Source organism: Tupaia chinensis, unplaced genomic scaffold (assembly GCF_000334495.1).
Source record: "Tupaia chinensis unplaced genomic scaffold, TupChi_1.0 Scaffold000528_1, whole genome shotgun sequence".
NCBI classification, from domain to species: domain Eukaryota; kingdom Metazoa; phylum Chordata; class Mammalia; order Scandentia; family Tupaiidae; genus Tupaia; species Tupaia belangeri.
The window spans coordinates 2133277-2151074 of record NW_006160041.1 but is presented as its reverse complement, the minus strand read 5'-3'; the positions used below and the strand labels follow the sequence as shown (position 1 = coordinate 2151074).

At 43.1% G+C, this 17798-nt stretch overlaps 2 protein-coding genes across 2 annotated transcripts in view; both read left to right on the top strand.

The window, feature by feature from the left end:
• VIPAS39 (VPS33B interacting protein, apical-basolateral polarity regulator, spe-39 homolog) overlaps nt 1–4187 on the top strand; it is a 42477-nt gene extending 38290 nt beyond the window's left edge. The window contains exons 17-20 of the mRNA XM_006157085.3: nt 1062–1148; nt 1710–1799; nt 2210–2314; nt 3179–4187. Of these exons, the coding sequence (XP_006157147.1) occupies nt 1062–1148; nt 1710–1799; nt 2210–2314; nt 3179–3199 (303 nt within the window). The 3' untranslated portion in view covers nt 3200–4187. The remainder of the gene's footprint in view (nt 1–1061; nt 1149–1709; nt 1800–2209; nt 2315–3178) is intronic.
• Nucleotides 4188–9216: 5029 nt separating this feature from the next.
• NOXRED1 (NADP dependent oxidoreductase domain containing 1) overlaps nt 9217–17798 on the top strand; it is a 22438-nt gene continuing 13856 nt past the window's right edge. The window contains exons 1-2 of the mRNA XM_006157084.3: nt 9217–9589; nt 16797–16996. Coding sequence (XP_006157146.2) covers nt 9312–9589; nt 16797–16996 — 478 coding nt within the window. The 5' untranslated portion in view covers nt 9217–9311. The remainder of the gene's footprint in view (nt 9590–16796; nt 16997–17798) is intronic.

The following is a 17798-nucleotide window of genomic DNA, read 5'->3' as shown; positions in this document are numbered from 1 at the left end:
CTCTCTCTGGTGAGTATACGTGCCCTATACAGAAACCTTAAAAGAAAAAAGGACCGAAGAAAGAAGTTGCTCTTTGTCTGCCTGTGCCTGTTTCAGTCCCCTTCTCCAAGCAAACATTTGAAAGTTCCATGGGTGGGGTGACTCTGTGGCCTGCTGGTTAAGGGAGCCAGATCCCATGTAACTGACTGCTGGGTTCAGATCCTGGTCACAGCAACTTGATAAACATACTGAGTACATGTGTGTGCATGCCCCAAATCCTAACAGGATGGACAAGTGGAAGGGAAGGAATTGCGCTGCGGCCATGCCCCATTGGGGTGCTTTTTCTCTCTCTCTCCCTCCCTCCCTCCCCTCCCTCCCTCTCTCACTTTCCCTCTTACTCTGTCTATCTATCTTTCTGGCAAGTGTATGTGCCCTTTGGGGATTGGAAAAAAAAGTTTGATGGTTAGCTTTCTAGACCTTTCCTAGTGAATTTAAAAATAAATATCTGTATATACATGTGAAGATGAAGACAGGATTTTTTGTACACTCACTTCATAGTATGAATACTAATAAGGAAATTACTCCATTTAGTGGTATTTCATAGACTTTCCCCCCTCTTTTTTTTTTATCTTTTCTGGAGAGGTTTTTGCTATAGGGCGTGTGTGCTCACCAGAGAGAAACAGAGAGACAGAAAGTGAGAAATCACCCCCCAGGGGGGATGGCCAAGCCACAATCTCTTCTCCATTCTCCTCTCGGGATCTTGGGCATGCATGCACACGCGCCCAGGGTCTGGGACTCAAACCACGGTCGACTACATGAGAGTCCAGTGACATAGCCATTACTCTAACTGCTGGTCCCCCTCCTCTTTTTGTGCCTTTAGATCAAAGCACTTATCTCAAACTGCGAATTCTTTTCCACCCTCTCAAGTCCCTTGACTTCTGTGATGGATCCATCCCTCATCATTTCTCGTTCTTCTCTTATTCCACACTACATTATTTTGACCTGACCTTCAGACAGCCACACTAGCTCAGAGTGTGGAGTCTGTCTGTCCTAGCTGCTGCTGTACCATTTCCCTTTTTCAGAACTGGCTGGGCTACACCAAGAAGCGAGCACCCATTGGCTTCCATCGGGTGGTGGAGATTCTGCACAAGAACAGTGCCCCTGTCCAGGTAATGGCTCCGGGTGAGAGTTGGGTACAGGATACTCTGGGAGACCTAACTTTTAGCCTCCTTCTGGTCACCAATGGGAGACCTGACCTGTTCTTTTTTCTTGAAAGTAGCCCGATGGCTACACTGGGCCTTGAGGTACAAAAGGCAGCAAGGGAAGTTCTCTGCCCTTTAGAAGTAATCCCAGCCTTTCCCTCTGAGGAGCATGTCCTGTGTGTAGCCCGTGGGGAGGACCAGTGTGCTGTGTTAATGATCCAGGGGAAAGTCACTGAGAACAGACGTCAGGGAGTGACGGGCACAGCACAGCTGGTCTGCCCTGCCCCTGCTGGCCCGCGGATCAGCTCTCCCAAGAGGATGTACTTGTCCCTTCTTCACTGAGGACTTCAGGGCAGTCCTGCCTGCCGTCACCTCACTTCCCCTGGCAGAACTGTTCCTGTGATTGATAATCGCAGTCGTAGATGTCATATAACAATTCTTTTGCCTTTTTGGAGACTTTTTGTTCTACGTTGTAGAGTTCTGTGTTTACTGGGTGTAGGAATTAATCTGAAATATCTCTTCTCACAGATTTTACAGGAATATGTCAATCTAGTGGAAGATGTGGACACAAAATTAAACCTAGCTACTAAGTTCAAGTGCCACGATGTCGTCATTGATGTGAGTCAAGAAATACGAATCCCAAGTTAGGTCCTCAGTGGAGAGTGGGGAATTAAATGTTCTCTGTCCTAGATCCAGAGGTGTGTCTGTCAGTTTTGACTGGTTGAGTAAAAATAGTCTGGCAAGAAGTAGTTTAAAACTAGTCAGAGTATTATTTTCACTGCCTTCTGACTGAACTTCTCTGTGCTTTTACAAACTTATTGCACTCAGGATTCATAGAACTAAGTTAGGCTATGTAAGTTCTGTATACATCTCTCCTGCTTGAAGTGGTGTGGGGACATGACCCAATGTCATCCCACGTTAGCCTCTTGGCCTCACATTAAACCTAGGTCAAAGTGATAGTGACAGAAGCAGTCCATCATCGAGAAGGGTGATGGGGGTTTGTATGGTCTGTTTGTCATGGTGTGCAGACCTGCCGGGACCTGAAGGACCGTCAGCAGTTGCTCGCATACAGGAGTAAGGTGGATAAAGGATCTGCAGAGGAAGAGAAGATTGATGCCATTCTCCACAGCTCGGTGAGTAGCTACAGCTTCCCCCTCCCCTAGTCTCCAGAGACAAACAGTTCGCAGAGAGCAGCAAGTGTCTGTTCTCAAGGCCTGGGTGGGACTGCAGTGAGCTGAGCCACACAGGTATAAGATGCTCCTGCATGCTGAAAGATCAAAGCAGAATAGCAGGAATTATTCCTGAGATGTAGGACCCCAGGCTGAGACTTGACCGTGATCATTGTTAAACCCGGCAGGTTGGAGGTACTGACAATTGGAAGTATAAAAGTGGATGTTACTGACCAGAACATCCAGGCTGTTGTCTCCTGGGAGTGGGTATATCATTAACTTGTTGAATAGAAGCAGTTGGCAAAATACACTTTAGCTGTCTGCCCCTGCTGGCCCACGGATCAACTCGCCCAAGAAGATATGCTCGTCCTTTATTCACTGAGGACTTCTTCAGGGCAGTCCTGCCTGCCGTTACCTCACATCTCTGAGAGATGAACCTGCTATGGTTCTCTCAGAGTCACGACATGTTTCTCTATGCAGAAATACCTCCTGACTTTTCCAACGACCTACTAGATCTTAGATCCCTGATACACATATTGGGAACTACCCTAGGCCATCTAAAGCTAGTCAATCTTGGTCACTAGAAGGAGGGCAGAACCAGAATAAGTCTTAAATCAGGCTCACAAAACACAGAATGGGTTTTATCTCACTCAGAATAAATGAACTCTCCCACTTACTAAAGAAAAGTTTTTTAATACTTCTCACTCTCAGTCGATTCTTCTCTCTTTTCTTTAATCACCTATGAGCCTTGATTTATTGCATTCTCTTTACCTCTTCAGGATTGAGTGAAAACTGACCACACACCTTGGTTGTTTGCTCTTTCCACAGCAAGTTCGATGGAAGAATTAAGTGGCATTAACTTCCCTGAAACGCTGCCTCATTTCTTCCTTTCCTGCCTGTGGAAGTCGAGAGAGCTCTCCCTTACAGAGTTACAGCATCATACCGCTTGGGCTCATCACCAGGCAGTGCTGCTCTTGGGACAGAAACCAGCACCTGGGTGCAGGTAGCTTCAGAGTGACCTGCCCAAGGGACATCATCTAAGGGCCAAGATCTAAAACTTTGACTCCTGAGAGAGAGTCTCTCCACCTGGTGCTCACGTGAAGGTGGAAGTGATTTCTAGATGGGCCCATATCGGATAAGATCTCTGTTGGCCTGAGGAAAGTGACTGGCCCAGGAAGGAAGTGTCCTAGACTGAGGTACAGGTGTTGTAGGGTGGCCACTCCATTCCGTTCAGCTTTTTCTGACCCAGGACTTTGTGCTGGACATCGGCATTTCTGCTCTGAATGAAGTGAGAACAGAGCCAATGTGGCCATCTTCCAGGCCTCCGGAAGGAGTCCTGGTGTTGCCCGGGACCACTGGGGGTGCACTCACACCAGACTGCTCAGAGTCCTCCACAGTAGGACAGATGCGGCCCAGAAGTTGTGTTTCTTCAGTGTCCCTCTGCCTCCTAGTCTGCTCTCTGTCTAGAAACTAGGGTCTCTCTCATCCACACACTGAGCTGGCCTTGTTTGGATAAAGAGACGTTCCCCTTCTCTGTTCCTCTGCTTTTCCTCTCCCAGACCTTTAACCTTATCTGGAGCGCAGATTCAGCAGTGCTGGAGAGCTCTCCCTTTGTGCAAAACTCTCATTACTTCACCAGGAGCTTCCAGAAGCTTTACCTGGGCTAAATTCAGCATTCAGCGATTTCGATGAAGGTTTTATTTTCACTTGGTTTATGAGAGGACATTCTAAAACACTCCATTCTTGCCTCCTACCGATAATCTTCTCTCTTCCCTGTGACTGAACTGGGTTTTCCTGACATGCCGAGACTCCTAATAAAGCTGGTTTTTCCTTGGTGCCTTCTCTTCCCTTCCTGGTTGTTTTGTGCGGAATGGTGAAATAATTGCCCAGTGTCTTGGGACTACAAGTCTGCCTCCGGGACTGCATTCAGCAGCCTGACGACACATCAGGTTATAGAGGAATGGTGCTTACGGCAAAGCAGGGCCATTTGGGTAACAGCACTGAGCTGGGAGGAAAAGACCGCTGCTTTTCTCAGCTCCACCTCTAACACGCAGTGTGGTGCTGAGTGAGTCCTTTTCTGTCTGGACTCATTATTTTCATGTGTGAAACAAGGGCATGGTAATCTGAGTGTATGGAGTTTGTGGTTCTGATGACTGCAGAGTACGTTACATGGTAGGAGGGTAAGAGAAGATGCATGGACACAGGCACACAGCATGCTTCCAGGCAGTGCGGCTCTCAGCTGGAGGCACTGGCACTGTTGAAGACAGTGTTTTGTTTGTTTGTTTGTTTGTTTTTAAGAGAGATTTTTGCTATAGGCCACGTGCACTTGCCAGAGAGCCAGGCAGAAAGCGAGAAATCACCCCCCAGGAGGGATAGCCACGCCACAATCCCTTCTCCTCCATTCTCCTCTTGGGATGTTGGGCACGCATGCATACAAGCCTGGCATGAGTTTTAAGCCACTGGTTTAGGACTCGAACTGCAGTCGACTCCGTGGGAGTCAAGCAACAAAACCATTATGTCATCTACCAGTTCCCTGAAGACATTTTTTGTTGCCACACTAGGAGGTGTTGCCAGCATCTAGTGGGTTGAGGTGAGCGATGCTGCTAAATATCCTATGGTGTACAGAGCAGCCCCCCCACCACGGTTATCCTGCCCAGGATGTTAGCAAAGCCAACGTTGAGAATCAGCTTCAAGGAGGATCAGACTCCATCATTTGCTCTCTTACTTTTCGGTCTCTTTTGAAACTTCAGGTAACCTATTTAGTTCCTTTCTTTGATCGTCCTTCTTGCTATTAAAGAAACAAGTCTAATTTGCTAGATTGTGCTAAAGTTACTGCCTCATCTTCAAACAACAGTGGTAATTTTATTAACTAGGATATCAGGATTAACTAGGATTCATTCTGAGACAGAACTACGAAGAGTACATATATTATACAGTATCTGTCTGTCTAATAATTCACTACAGACACTTGCCATTACTTGAGTGTGGCAGCTGGATAAGCAGTGTGTGTAAGGTTGTTGTCGTTCATGCCTGCTGATGGAGCTTGAACTCCGTAAGGCAGGCAGCGGGAAGGGTAGGGACGGGAATGGACTGGGACTCTCGGTTCTCTCTGCCACCACCTTATAGCAGGTGTACAGCAGAAGCTTGTGGCCTTTGCTATAGAGCCAAAAAGCCACCCGGCCAAGGAACAGGCAGTTGAAGCAGGATCCAGGAGCAGGGGTAGCACTTACAGGTCCAGCTGCTGCCCCACACCAACACAGCAGCTAGCAGGTAAGCAGCAGCATGCACAACTAACTGCCAAGGTGCCTGCTTTGACTTTGCAAGCTGAGACAAGCGGGTTACTTATTTATTTTCACCCTCAGATCTTACACACAAACTTATCTTGTGACCTGTCCTAACCAGAAACATAGAAGGAAGGGAATTCTGGAAAATATGGTTCAGCCCAGCCAAGTTGACACAGTATAAAGCCACAACAACCAAATCCCCATTTTTGAGAACGTGTAAGTGAAAGATGGAACTAGAATTCATGCATGTATAATTTCATGTAGGCCTTGTTCATACAGATCCAGATGCCCTTTTTCCTTCAGGGCAGGAAATACCACCTACAAAATTAGGATGACTGGAGCTAGCAGGTGGCAATGGTGGTCAAGGTGCTGGACTCCCACATGGCCAACTATGGTTCAAGTCCTGGATGTGGTGGCTTGCTTTCTTACTTTCCCTCTCTCTTTCTCTTTCTCTGGTGTACGTGTCCTATAGCAACTTTAAAAATAAAGTTATATAAATTATTATATTTTTAAAAATTTACAATGACCTACTCTCTGTTTTGGCATGAGGAAATGTTTCTTAGATTTGATCAGTATTTCCATACTTCTCGCATCAAGTGCTGGAGACTTTTTTTTTTTTGAAGTTTTTGCTGTAGAGTGTGTGTACTTGCCAGAGAGAGATAGATGTATAGAGAGGGAAGGTGAGAAATTATCTCCTGAGGGAATTAACAAGGCCTCAGTCCCTTCTCCAATTTCCCCTTAGGATTTTGAGCATGCATGCACACACATGCCTCAAATGTGATTTTCAGTCCTCAGGGTCTGGGACTTGAACTGTTAACCACGTGGGACCCAGCACCTTAGCCTCCATGCCACTTTTTTTTTTTTTTTTTTTTTAGTTTGTGTATTTCTTCCATGAGAGAGGGAGGTATCCATATCATGGTCTTGATGGCACAAGTCACCCTCAGCCAGTCCCAGATAATAGGCATGAGTCCACCTGTCATGTTCAGGGAAGTCTCTGGATGTGAACCCGGAACCTTATCCCATGAGTCAGTCACAAAGTATTGTGTTATAACCATGTCATTCTCCAGCCTCCATGAGAACTTTGTCTATAATGATGTTGAGAATGTGATGTAGTAGCCATCCTGTAAGAGGGATTAGAGAGGCCAGACACAAAAGAGTACATATAGTATAATTCCATTTATTTGAAATATCTGGGACAGCTATTTCTTTCTCCATAGAGACAGAAAGCAGATGCATTGTTCTAGAGGCTTGGGGTGGGATAGGGAATGACAGTTTAGTAGAAGTGGGCTTTCCTTTTGGACAGTTCTGAAAAAAATTGTTTTAAATAATTATTTCATTTAATTTATTATTATTATCATATAACAAAATTTGTTATAAGGCATGTGTGCTCACCAGAGAGAGAAGAAAAGTGAGAAAGTGAGCTGCCAGGTCCGGAATTCAAACACAGCTGACCATGTGGAAGTCCAACACCTTGACTACCATGCCACCTGCTGTCCGTCTGAAAATATTTTAAGAGGTAGTGATCATACAAGATTCCGAATATACCACTGGCCATCAGTGGTATATTTTGTATATCACCTTAAGATGGCCTGTTTCATATTTTGTGAATTTTACCTCCAACTTCATTTTATTTAAAATTATGTATTTAATTTTATTTCTTATTGTTGCTATTTTTCATTTGACTAGAGAGAACAGAGAGGTAGAGAAAGTAAGAAAGCAAGTGCCACATCTGGGACTTGAACTGTAATTGACCATGTGGGCGTCCAGCACCTTAACCACCGTGCCAGCTGCCAGCCCTAATTTTTTTTTTTTCTTTTTTTTGAGAGAGGTTTTTGCTATGGGGTGCATGTACTTGCCAGAAAGACAGAGACAGACAGAGAGACAGAAAGCAATAAATCACCCCCCCAGGGGGGTGTTCATGTCACAGTCCCTTCTCCTCCATTCTCCTCTCGGTATCTTGGGCAAGCATGTACATGCACCTGGCGTGAATTTAAACCACTGGGTCTGGTACTTGAACCACGGTCGACTATATGGGAGTACAGCGACATAGCCATTACGCCAACTGCTGGTCCCCCAGCCCTAATTTAATAAAAAAGAGAGACTTCAGTGGTTTTGATTTCCGATCTTGGTCTCAACATCGTTATCAAATAAATCACTGAATCTTTTTAAAGACTGTTTTATTTTAAACTTTATATATTTATTTACTTATTTTTAATTTGATCAGAGAGGGACAGAGAGAGAGAAGGTGAGAAAGGAAGCCACCAGGTCTGGGACTTGAACCACAGTCAGCCATATGAGAGTCCAACACCCTTAACCACCACACCACCTGTGCCCCTAAAGTTTGTTTTATTTGTTTCATGAGAAACAGAGAAAGAGAGACAAGCATGCACCAGAGTCTCACGACAGGATCCCCACACCACCCCCAGCCTTTCAGCCAGCCTAGATCAACAGGTACTGGGCATGTTCGATTGACTTGGGAACTGAACCCCAGTCTAACACATGACTTGCAACATTACAGAGGATTGTATTTCTGCAGTGCCACCACAGCTGAATCATGTCACTGATTTCTTGAACAAAAATGAAGTTGGAAACATAACTCAAGTACTGCTAAGATCTACATGATGTTCTAGGGGCCAGCAGGTAGCATGGTGTTTAAGGATTGGACTCCCACATGACCAATGGTGGTTCAAGTTCCGGACCTGGAGGCTACTTTCTCACTTTCCTTCTCTATCACTGTCTTCCTCTCTCTCTGTCCTCTCCATTCAAATTAAAATAAAGTTAAATTAAAAAAAAAAGATCTATATGATATTCTAGTCTGAAAAACAAATAGACATTTAGAATATTCTGTTGAGTAAAAGAGGGCTTCACGCTCATTTTTAGGTGGTCAAATCTTTAGGGTGGGGCTGGTCCCTTTAAGAAAGAGACTGAAGTAATCTGGTAGCTAAGGCGTCATAATGACAACTTTCTTGGATAATTCTTAGAAATGTAGTTCCTACCTTCCAGGACCAGAATACTGAGGAGTGGGCGATCTCAGTTTGGTTCATGAGACATGTATGTAGGTGGATTTAGATATCTCTGGGTTTATTTTTTATAATTTAGATACCTCTATCTTAAACAAGGGACCACTCATATTTTGTTTGGGCTCTTTTCCACTCTGGGGAACACAGAGATTAGTGAAAGGGAAGAATTTCTTCAGAATTTGGTCCTATACTATTGGTTCTATTTCTAAAACCTAGGAGGGAATAGAAAGAAGATCCTGACCCACGAACTCCTGTGCAACCCTTTGCTAGTGTAATTCATCTGGAAAAGTACGTACAGTCTATAGAGAAACATTTTGGGTTTCTTTTTTTTTTTTCCTAAGAATTATTTGATTTTATTTATCATCATTATTTTTTTTTCAATTTGATCACAGAGCAATAGAGAGAAACAGAGAGAGAGGGAAAGTGAGAAAGCAAGCCACCAAGTCCAGGACTTGAACCATGGTCGGCCATGTGGGAGTCTGGCGCCTTAACCACCACGCTACCTGCCAGCCCCAACATTTTGGGGTTTTCTGTTCAGGTTTTGTATGAATCTAGGATTCGTGGGCAGTCAATGATTAGGAATCTTCAAAGGACCCACACTGATAGAAGTGAACTCCACGTTCAGCATCTAGGAGTGAGGGGTTGAAGCCTACCATTATGAGTGTTTGTGATGTGTGCACATGTCATCATACACACACCCTCCTGCATAGACCCCTCTTCTGCCAGGACAGGGTCCCAACTTCATTAGTATCTGTCACTGCAGGAGGTGGTAGCTTGGAAATGAACCTGCTAGAGGACCTTGAGTCCCTGCAGTTTGAATATGGGATTCCAGAGGAAGATCGTACCTGGCTGTATTTGCAGGGACGTTCTCGGGGACTGATGATCGAGGCCTGTGCTCATGCAGCTTTCTTCTGCAAACTATTTCGTAATTTGAGGTGAGCTAGGTTTCCAAGTTCAGGAAGATGGACTAGAATCTTATTGCTGAAAATCCAAATGACTTCAATTTTTTTTATATTGGAGGATAAGTTTGGTAGGGGAGTTGTCTCCTACCTTCCCTAATCCACAGTCATCACTCCTGGTCTGAAAGGACCAGGAAAATCCATACCAGTGACCCCTGGCTGTAGTTACATAATGAAGCATGGCTCATGGATTCATCGTACTTTCCTTAGTGGGTAGATTGTATAAATGATCATTCATCTATTCATTCACTCATTTATCTAAACCACTAGCTTCCTCCCCACCCCACAGCTGCTTATAACTAACCATTCCTTGTCTATTTGCTACAAAGGGGGTTAGTCCTTTGGGGGCCAAGCTAATAGTAGAATGCTCCCTCACAGGAAAATCACCTGGGACTTTGCAGTCCCTATAACCAGATGACATGTTTGAAACCAGGAATATTGGTTTACAAAGATGCTCTCAATCTAGGCCTAGTTTCTGATATCTTTTTACAGTGGGCTTCAGGCACTTAAATAGGAGACATGTGTGAGTCCGGTATCTAGAATTAGACTCCTAGATTCTGAAACCCCAAGTTACACTCATGGAGCATATGTCATCTCCATTTATTTATTTTTTTAAAGTTTGCCATAGGGTATGTGTGCTCACCAGAGAGAGACAGAGAAAATGAGAACGCATGCCCCTGGGGGGATGACCTCATTACAGTCCTTTCTCCATTCTCTCATAATTTTGGGCACAAGCACACACACAGACATAGACACACCTGGGTATTAAAGTTGCTGGGTCCAGGACTTGAACTGTATGGTCAGCCATGTGCAATCCAGCTGCCTTAATCATCATACCATCTGGCTGGCTCTCTGTTTAGCTTGCTCTGAATTTTACTCCTGATGAGACCAGATCTAAATTGAACATATTTATAAAGATAGCTTATATTCAAAGAGGCAGGCTTCTCAGTGAATTCATTGGTTGGCTTAAGGATAAAGATGCATAAGCTTACTTGTTATACCCAAGATGGCTGGTGAGAAACCAATACATATATGTTCCTGGAAAGATCAAGCACTAAGAGAAGCTACTATCCTTTCAATCAAGAGAGGCGCGTTGGGACCAGCAGTTAGCGTAATGTCTATGTCCCTGGACTCCCACGTAGTCGACTGCTGTTCGAGTCCCGGACCTGGTGGCTTAAACTCATGCCAAGCCCGTGTGCCTGCATGCCCAAGATCCCAAGAGGAGAATGGAGGAGAAGGGATTGCAGTGTGGCCATCCCCCTTGGGGGGTGATTTCTCGCTTTCGGTCTCTCCTGTCTCTGTCTGGCGAGCGCACGTGCCCTATAGCAAAAACCTCTCCAAAAAAAGAAAAAAAAAAAAAAAAGAGAGGCACCTTAATACAGTGTGACTTATGATGTTATATGGAAACTCTAGAGCATTATGACACTAGTTTTTACAGAAATATAGATAAATAATAATGTTGCCTTATAACAAAAGTAATACCTAACGTATTCAGAGGTCAGACTTTGTTCATCCTCAGCCAAGGAAGCCTATCAAAGACTAACAATAAGAGAACCTCTGGAAAAGTCCCTCGTCCTTGTTCTCAAGTCTTTTGCTTTCATAAATCCTTTATCTTATAAATAATAACCTTCCTAAAAAGCTAAGTTATCTGGTTTCTCAGAAATGTGCAAGCTGAAATAGCAAACTAGGAGAAGTGTAAATAGCCTAAGATGGACTCATCCTAGTAACAATGAAGAATGACAACTGTCTGAGAGTGACATGAGCAAGATGAAGGGATAGGAAGCCCAGACCTGGTAACGTCTTATATCCTTAGTGTTGCTTTAACAGACATACATACCCAGACTAAGTGATTTATAAAGAAAAGAGGTTTGGGGTGAGGTGGGGAGAGTCTTCAAGAAGTTCATGGAAAAATGTGTTTGTGAAAAAAAACCATGCACCAAAATAAATATGTATTTTTAATTTTTCAAGTTTTATTTATTATTATTATTATTTTAATTTGCTATAGGGTACATGTGCTCACCAGAGAGAGAGATCAAGAAAGAAAGCTTCCAGGTCTGGGACTCAAACCACAGTTGACCATATGGGAGTTCATTGCCTTAACCACCATGCCACCTGCTGGCCCCCAATAAATGTTTATTTTAATACCTTTTTTTTTAAATGAACTTTTGGAGGTTCTCTCTATTCTCTATCATGACATTACAACTGATGCCACAGAAATAAAAGGATCATAAGGGACTACTGTAACAATTATTGTAAAAAAATTTGCATAATGTAGAAGAAATGGAAAAAGCTACTAGAAACATACAGCCTACCAAAGAAAGAAAAAATCTGAACTGACCTATAACCAGTAAGGAGATAAAAATCAGTCATTAAAATCCTCTTAACAAAGAAAAGCCAAGGCTTTACTGGAAAAATTCTACCAAACATTTAAAGAGGAATTAACAGCACTCCTCAAATGCTTCCAAAACATTGAAGAGGACGGAACAATTTCAAAACTCATTTTGAGGCCAGCATTAACTTGATATCCCAACCAGACACAGATATGATATGAAAACAGACCAAAATCCCTGATGAATAATAATGCAAAAATCCTCTACAAAATACTACAGAAACAAACACAACAGCAAATTAAAAGGATTATATACCATGACCAAGTGGGATTGATTCCTGAAATGCAAGGATAACTCAACATTTAAAATCAATCAACATAATATACCACATTTACAGAATGAAAGACAAAAACCACATAATATCTTTTTCTTTTTTTGTTTGTCTGCTATAGGGTATGTGAACTCCAAAGAGAGACAGAGAAAATGAGAAATCACCCTCTAGGGGGCATGGCTGTGCTGCAGTCCCTTCGCTGTTCTCCCAGAATTGGGCAAGCACACACAGTCATCATGTTTTTCAAGCAATTAGATGTGGGATTAAGCCGTGCAGTCAGGCCATGTAGGATCCAGCTCCTTAACCACCACACCACCTGCTGGCCCAAAAAACACAATTTCAATCATTGCAGAAAAAGCATTTGACAATATTCAGCACCCTTTTGTGATAAAAACACACAACAATGAGGAATAGATGAAATTTATTTCAACATAATGAAGGATATAAACATCATATTCAAACATAATAAAGTTCACAGATAACATCATACTTAATGATGAAAAACTGAAAGCTTTTCATCTAAGGTCAGGACATGCACAGATACCCACTCTCAACACTTTAACATAGTCCTGGAAGTCCTAGCCAGAGCATTCGGCAAGAAAAATAAATAAAAGACATCCATGTTGGAAAGAAATAGTAAATTGATCTTTGTTCATAGAAAACATCTTATAGAAGACCCAAAAGAGTCCACAAAATATACTTTTGAAAGCAAATTTGGCAAAGTTGTAGTTTTCAAAACCAACACATAAAAATCAATTATTTTTCGGTACACCAACAACGATCTGAAAAATAAATTAAGATAATCTCATTTACAATAGCATCAAATAGAATAAAGTATTTAGGAATAAATTTAACCAAAGATTTGCACACTGAAAACTACAAAAAGTTGCTTAAAGAAGACACAAGCTAATGGAAAGACATCACATGTTCATTGGTTGGAAGACAATACTCTTAAAATGTTTATACTACCCAAAGTAATCTATAAGTCTAATGCAATACTTATCAAAATCTCAATGAAAGTTTATGTAAAAAATAGAAAACGAAATTTGATAATTCATGTCAAGTCTCAAAGAACCCCAAACAGTCTTGAGAAAGAAAAATAAAGCTGGAGGGTTTACACTTCTTTGTATAAAGTTCAGTGATGAAGGGAACCAGCAGTTAGCGTAATGGCTATGACGCTGAACTCCCACATAGTCGACCGCAGTTCGCGTCCCGGACCCGGTGGCTTAAAACTCACACCGGGCGCGTGTGCATGCGTGCCCAAGATCCCGAGAGGAGAATGGAGGAGAAGAGATTGTGGTGTGACCATCCCCCCCGGGGGGTGATTTCTCGCTTTCTATCTCTCTGTCTCTCTCTGTCTGTCTGGCGAGCACACGCGCCCTATAGCAAAAACCTCTCCAAAAAAAAAAAAAAAAGTTCAGTGATGAAAACAGCATGATACTCTTGACTGATAAGCATGATAATCATGCTGGAAAAAGAAATGCAATACACTGTAAAGATATATGTGATTCAATGTAATATAAAAAAGATTATGATAATAAATAGCATGGTGCTTCCAAACGGGCAGACATATAGACCAATGATCCAGGTTACAGAGCCCAGAACTAAAACCACATATATATGTGTGTGTGTGTGTGTGTGTGTGTTGGGGGGGTGTCAAATGATCTTCAGTGATGATGGGAAAAGAATAGTGTTTTCAACAAACGGTGATGGAGGGCTGGCCCCGTAGTCAAGTGGTCAAGGGACCTAGATCTCATCTGGCTGACTGCACAGTTTGAATTGGGGATTTGGTGGCTTGAAAAACACACTAGAGGGACCAGCAGTTAGCGTAATGGCTATGTTGCTGGACTCCCATGTAGTCAACCGTGGTTCGAGTCCTGGATCCAGTGGCTTAAACTCACTCTGGGCGCGTGTGCGTGTGTGCCCAAGATCCCGAGAGGAGAATGGAGGAGAAGGGATTGCGGCGTGACCATCCCCCCGGGGGGTGGTGATTTCTCGCTTTCTGTCTCTGTCTGTCTGGTGAGTGCACGCGCCCTATAGCAAAAACCTCTAAAAAAAAAAAAAAAAAAACTAGACACGTGTGCATGCATACCCAAAATCCAAAAAGGATGGAGAAAGGGAGGAGAAGGGACAATCCCATCGTCCATTGGAAGGTGCTTTTTCCCTCTCCCTCTCTCTTTGTCTCAATCCAATGAGCACATGCACCCTATGGCAATTGGAAAAAAAGAAGACAAAACAAAAAAATGGTGTTGAAAACTGGATATCCACATACAAAAAATAAAGTGTGACCCTTACATTACATCACACACAAGAATTAACTCAAAATGGATTAAATACATACTACAATTTGAATATTCCCATCAAACTCATATTGAAATTCAATATCAGACCCAGCTTTTGTAGTGCGGTCTATAGCATACTAGACTGCAAAGCTAGAAGCCACATGCCAGCCTTAGTTTGAGATCCAGGACTAGTCAGCCTGAAAACACACTGGACATGTGTGTGCATGCCCAGGATCCTGGCAAGCTGGAGGACTGGAGAAAGGATCATGGCACAACCAAGTCCTATAGAGAATGCTTTTCTCTCTCTCTGTTATGTGCACATGTGTGCACATGCATACACTATCATGAATAAAGAAGAAATTCAATACCCACTATAAGGTTTTAAGAGGGGAGAAGTTTAATATAACTCTGGTATTAAGAGGTGGAGCTTTTGGAAGGTAATTAAGATTTTATGGATGGGGCTCCCATGAATAAATAGACCTGTCTTTATAAGAAGAAGGAGAGGGGCCAGAGATGTGACATGGTTAACAACTTGGATTACCATGTGTCTGACTGTGGCTTGAGTCCCAGACCTAGCGGGTTGAAAATAATGCCAGGCACATGTGTGTGCATGCTCAAATTCTGAGAGGCGAATGAAGGAGAAGTGATTCAGTGTCACCATCCTTCTAGGGAGTTATTTCTCACTTTATCTCTCTGTCTCTCTCCAATGAGCAAACGTGCTCTATGGCAAAAACCTAAAACAAAAACATGACCAAGAGACCAGAGCTGACACATGTTCTTGTTCTCTCACTGTGTGGTGCCCTGTGCTAATCTGTGAATCTTCAGAGAATCTCCATCAGCAAGAAAGCCCTCATTGGTTGCAATCCCTTTACCTTGGACCTCCAGAACTATAAGATGAATAATATTTTTTCCCCTGGGGCCAGCAGTTGGAGTAATGGCTATGTCTCTGGACTCCCATGTAGTCGACCGCAGTTCAAGTCCCAGACCCAGTGGTTTAAATTCACACCGGGCACGTGTGTGTGCATGTTCAAGATACTGAGAGGAGAATGGAGGAGAAGGGATTGTGGTGTGGCCATCCCCCTGGGGGGTGAGTTTTTGCTTTCTGTTTCTCTGTCTCTGTCTTTCTGGCAAGCACACGCATCCTATAGCAAAAACCTCTTAAAAAAAAAAACATAAATAATAATTTTTTTCTTTATAAATTACTCAGTCTGTGATATTTAGTTATAGCACCAGAAAACAAAGACAAGATGTAAAACCTGAAACCATTGAAGTCCTAAAAGAAAACAGGAGATGAGCTTTATGACATTGGATTTGGGAATGATTTTATGGATAACAAACCAAATAAATAGGTAACACAAGCAAAAGTAGACAAATAGGATACATCAAACTTTAAAATTTCTGCATAGTAAACAAAACAAGTCAACACAGTAAAAAGGCAACCTATGGGGACCAGCAGATAGCATAGTCGTTAAGATGCTGGACTCCCACATGACCAACCACAGTTTGAATCCTGGACCCAGTGACTTGAAAAATCACACCTGATACATGTGCATGCCCAAAATCCTGAGAGGAGAATGGAGAAGGGATTGCTGTGTGGTCGTCCACCTAGGGGGCATGCTTTCTCACTTTCCCTCTTCCTGTGTCTCTCCTGTAAGCACACACACCCCGTATAGCAAAAGCTAAAAAAAATTTTTTTTAAAAAAAGAGGCAACCTATGGAGTGTAGAATTCTTTTTTTTTTTTTTTTTAAACAGGGCCAATCCCTGGGGGTGCATACTGATGAGACACTATGCTCCACAGGTTGGGACCAGAAGGGAGACTAGGATCAGTTTTCAGTACAACCTAAAGGCTGGGTGCACTGAGGCACACCTATACAAACATGCGTGTCCAAGACCCCAGGAGAATGGAGGAGAAGGGATAGTGGTGTGGCCATTTCCCCTGAAGTGTGATTTCTCTTACTACATGTGAAAGAGCAATTATTTAAAAACATTTTAAACAAGTTTTGGTCTCTTGAAAAGGGTTATGTTTTAGTTTCTAGAAAATTCACTCAGGAGGGATATTTTATTCCTTAGTGAGGCTGGATACATGGCACGCAACTGACATGCTTTATTTCTGAAGGTACCTGTGGTGCCACTAGGTTTCCAGTTAAGAAAGTTAAAGCAGAGAATGTCAGAGGTTGACAGTTAAGAAGAGCTACAGTGAGTGTGTATTTATGTATGTGCCTGTCTGCTCATTCTTCAGAGAATCATTACATGAGGCTCAAAGTTCCAGAGATTTGTCAGTGGAACCACTTAATTCAGACACTTCTGACGACAAGGAGGTAAAGGTGGGCATCATTGGAGGTGGCCATCTTGGGAAGCAGCTGGCTCGTGTACTTCTGCAGCTTGTCCCTGTCTCTGCTGAGAGCCTGCAGATCTCCACTAGGAGGCCAGAGGCCCTGGGTGAGGAACAGGTGTGGTAGAAGGGACTTGGTGGGACTATTTGGATGCTAATAAACCCATTTGGAAAGAGTCCTTTCAAAAAGGAGTCCTTGTGAACAGCGTGCTGAGTTCTCAGTATGCTAGCCCTGAGAAATGCTAGAACAAATGACTTAACCTTTTCTTTCTTTTCTTAAATGTTTATTATCTCCGAGACAGAGAGACCTCTAGTAGGATCCTTGTGCCACCTACCCCAGCTTCAGCCCCAGCCCCAGCGCCAGCCAGTCAGGATCATGGGCATGAGTGTGTGTGCCTGCCAAGTAGAGGAAGACCTAAGGGTGCAAACTGGACCCTTCCATGTAGTGTCAGCATTCTGAATAGTGTGTTATCGCTACCCCAGAGTGTCTGGCCTTAATACACACACACACACACACACACACACACACACACAAACACATATATACATATATATGCACACACATACATATTTTTATGTAAATACACACATATATTTAATTTGCTATATATAGGACATGTGTGCTGGCTGGAGAAAGAGAAAGGGTAATATAATGATTTTAGGGGCTGGCAAGAGGCATGGTGGTTAAGACACTGGACTCCCATATGACTGACCATGGTTTGAGTCCCAGACTTGGTGGCTTGCCTCAACTTTCCCTTTTCTGTCTCTCTCTGGTCAAATTTAAGAAAGAATAATAATAAGTACTGGCAGGTGGTGTGGTAGTTAAGGGCGCTGGACTCCCACATGGCTGACTACAGTTTGAGCCCTGGACCTGGTGGCTTGCTTTCTCTCTCTCTCTCTCTCTCTCAC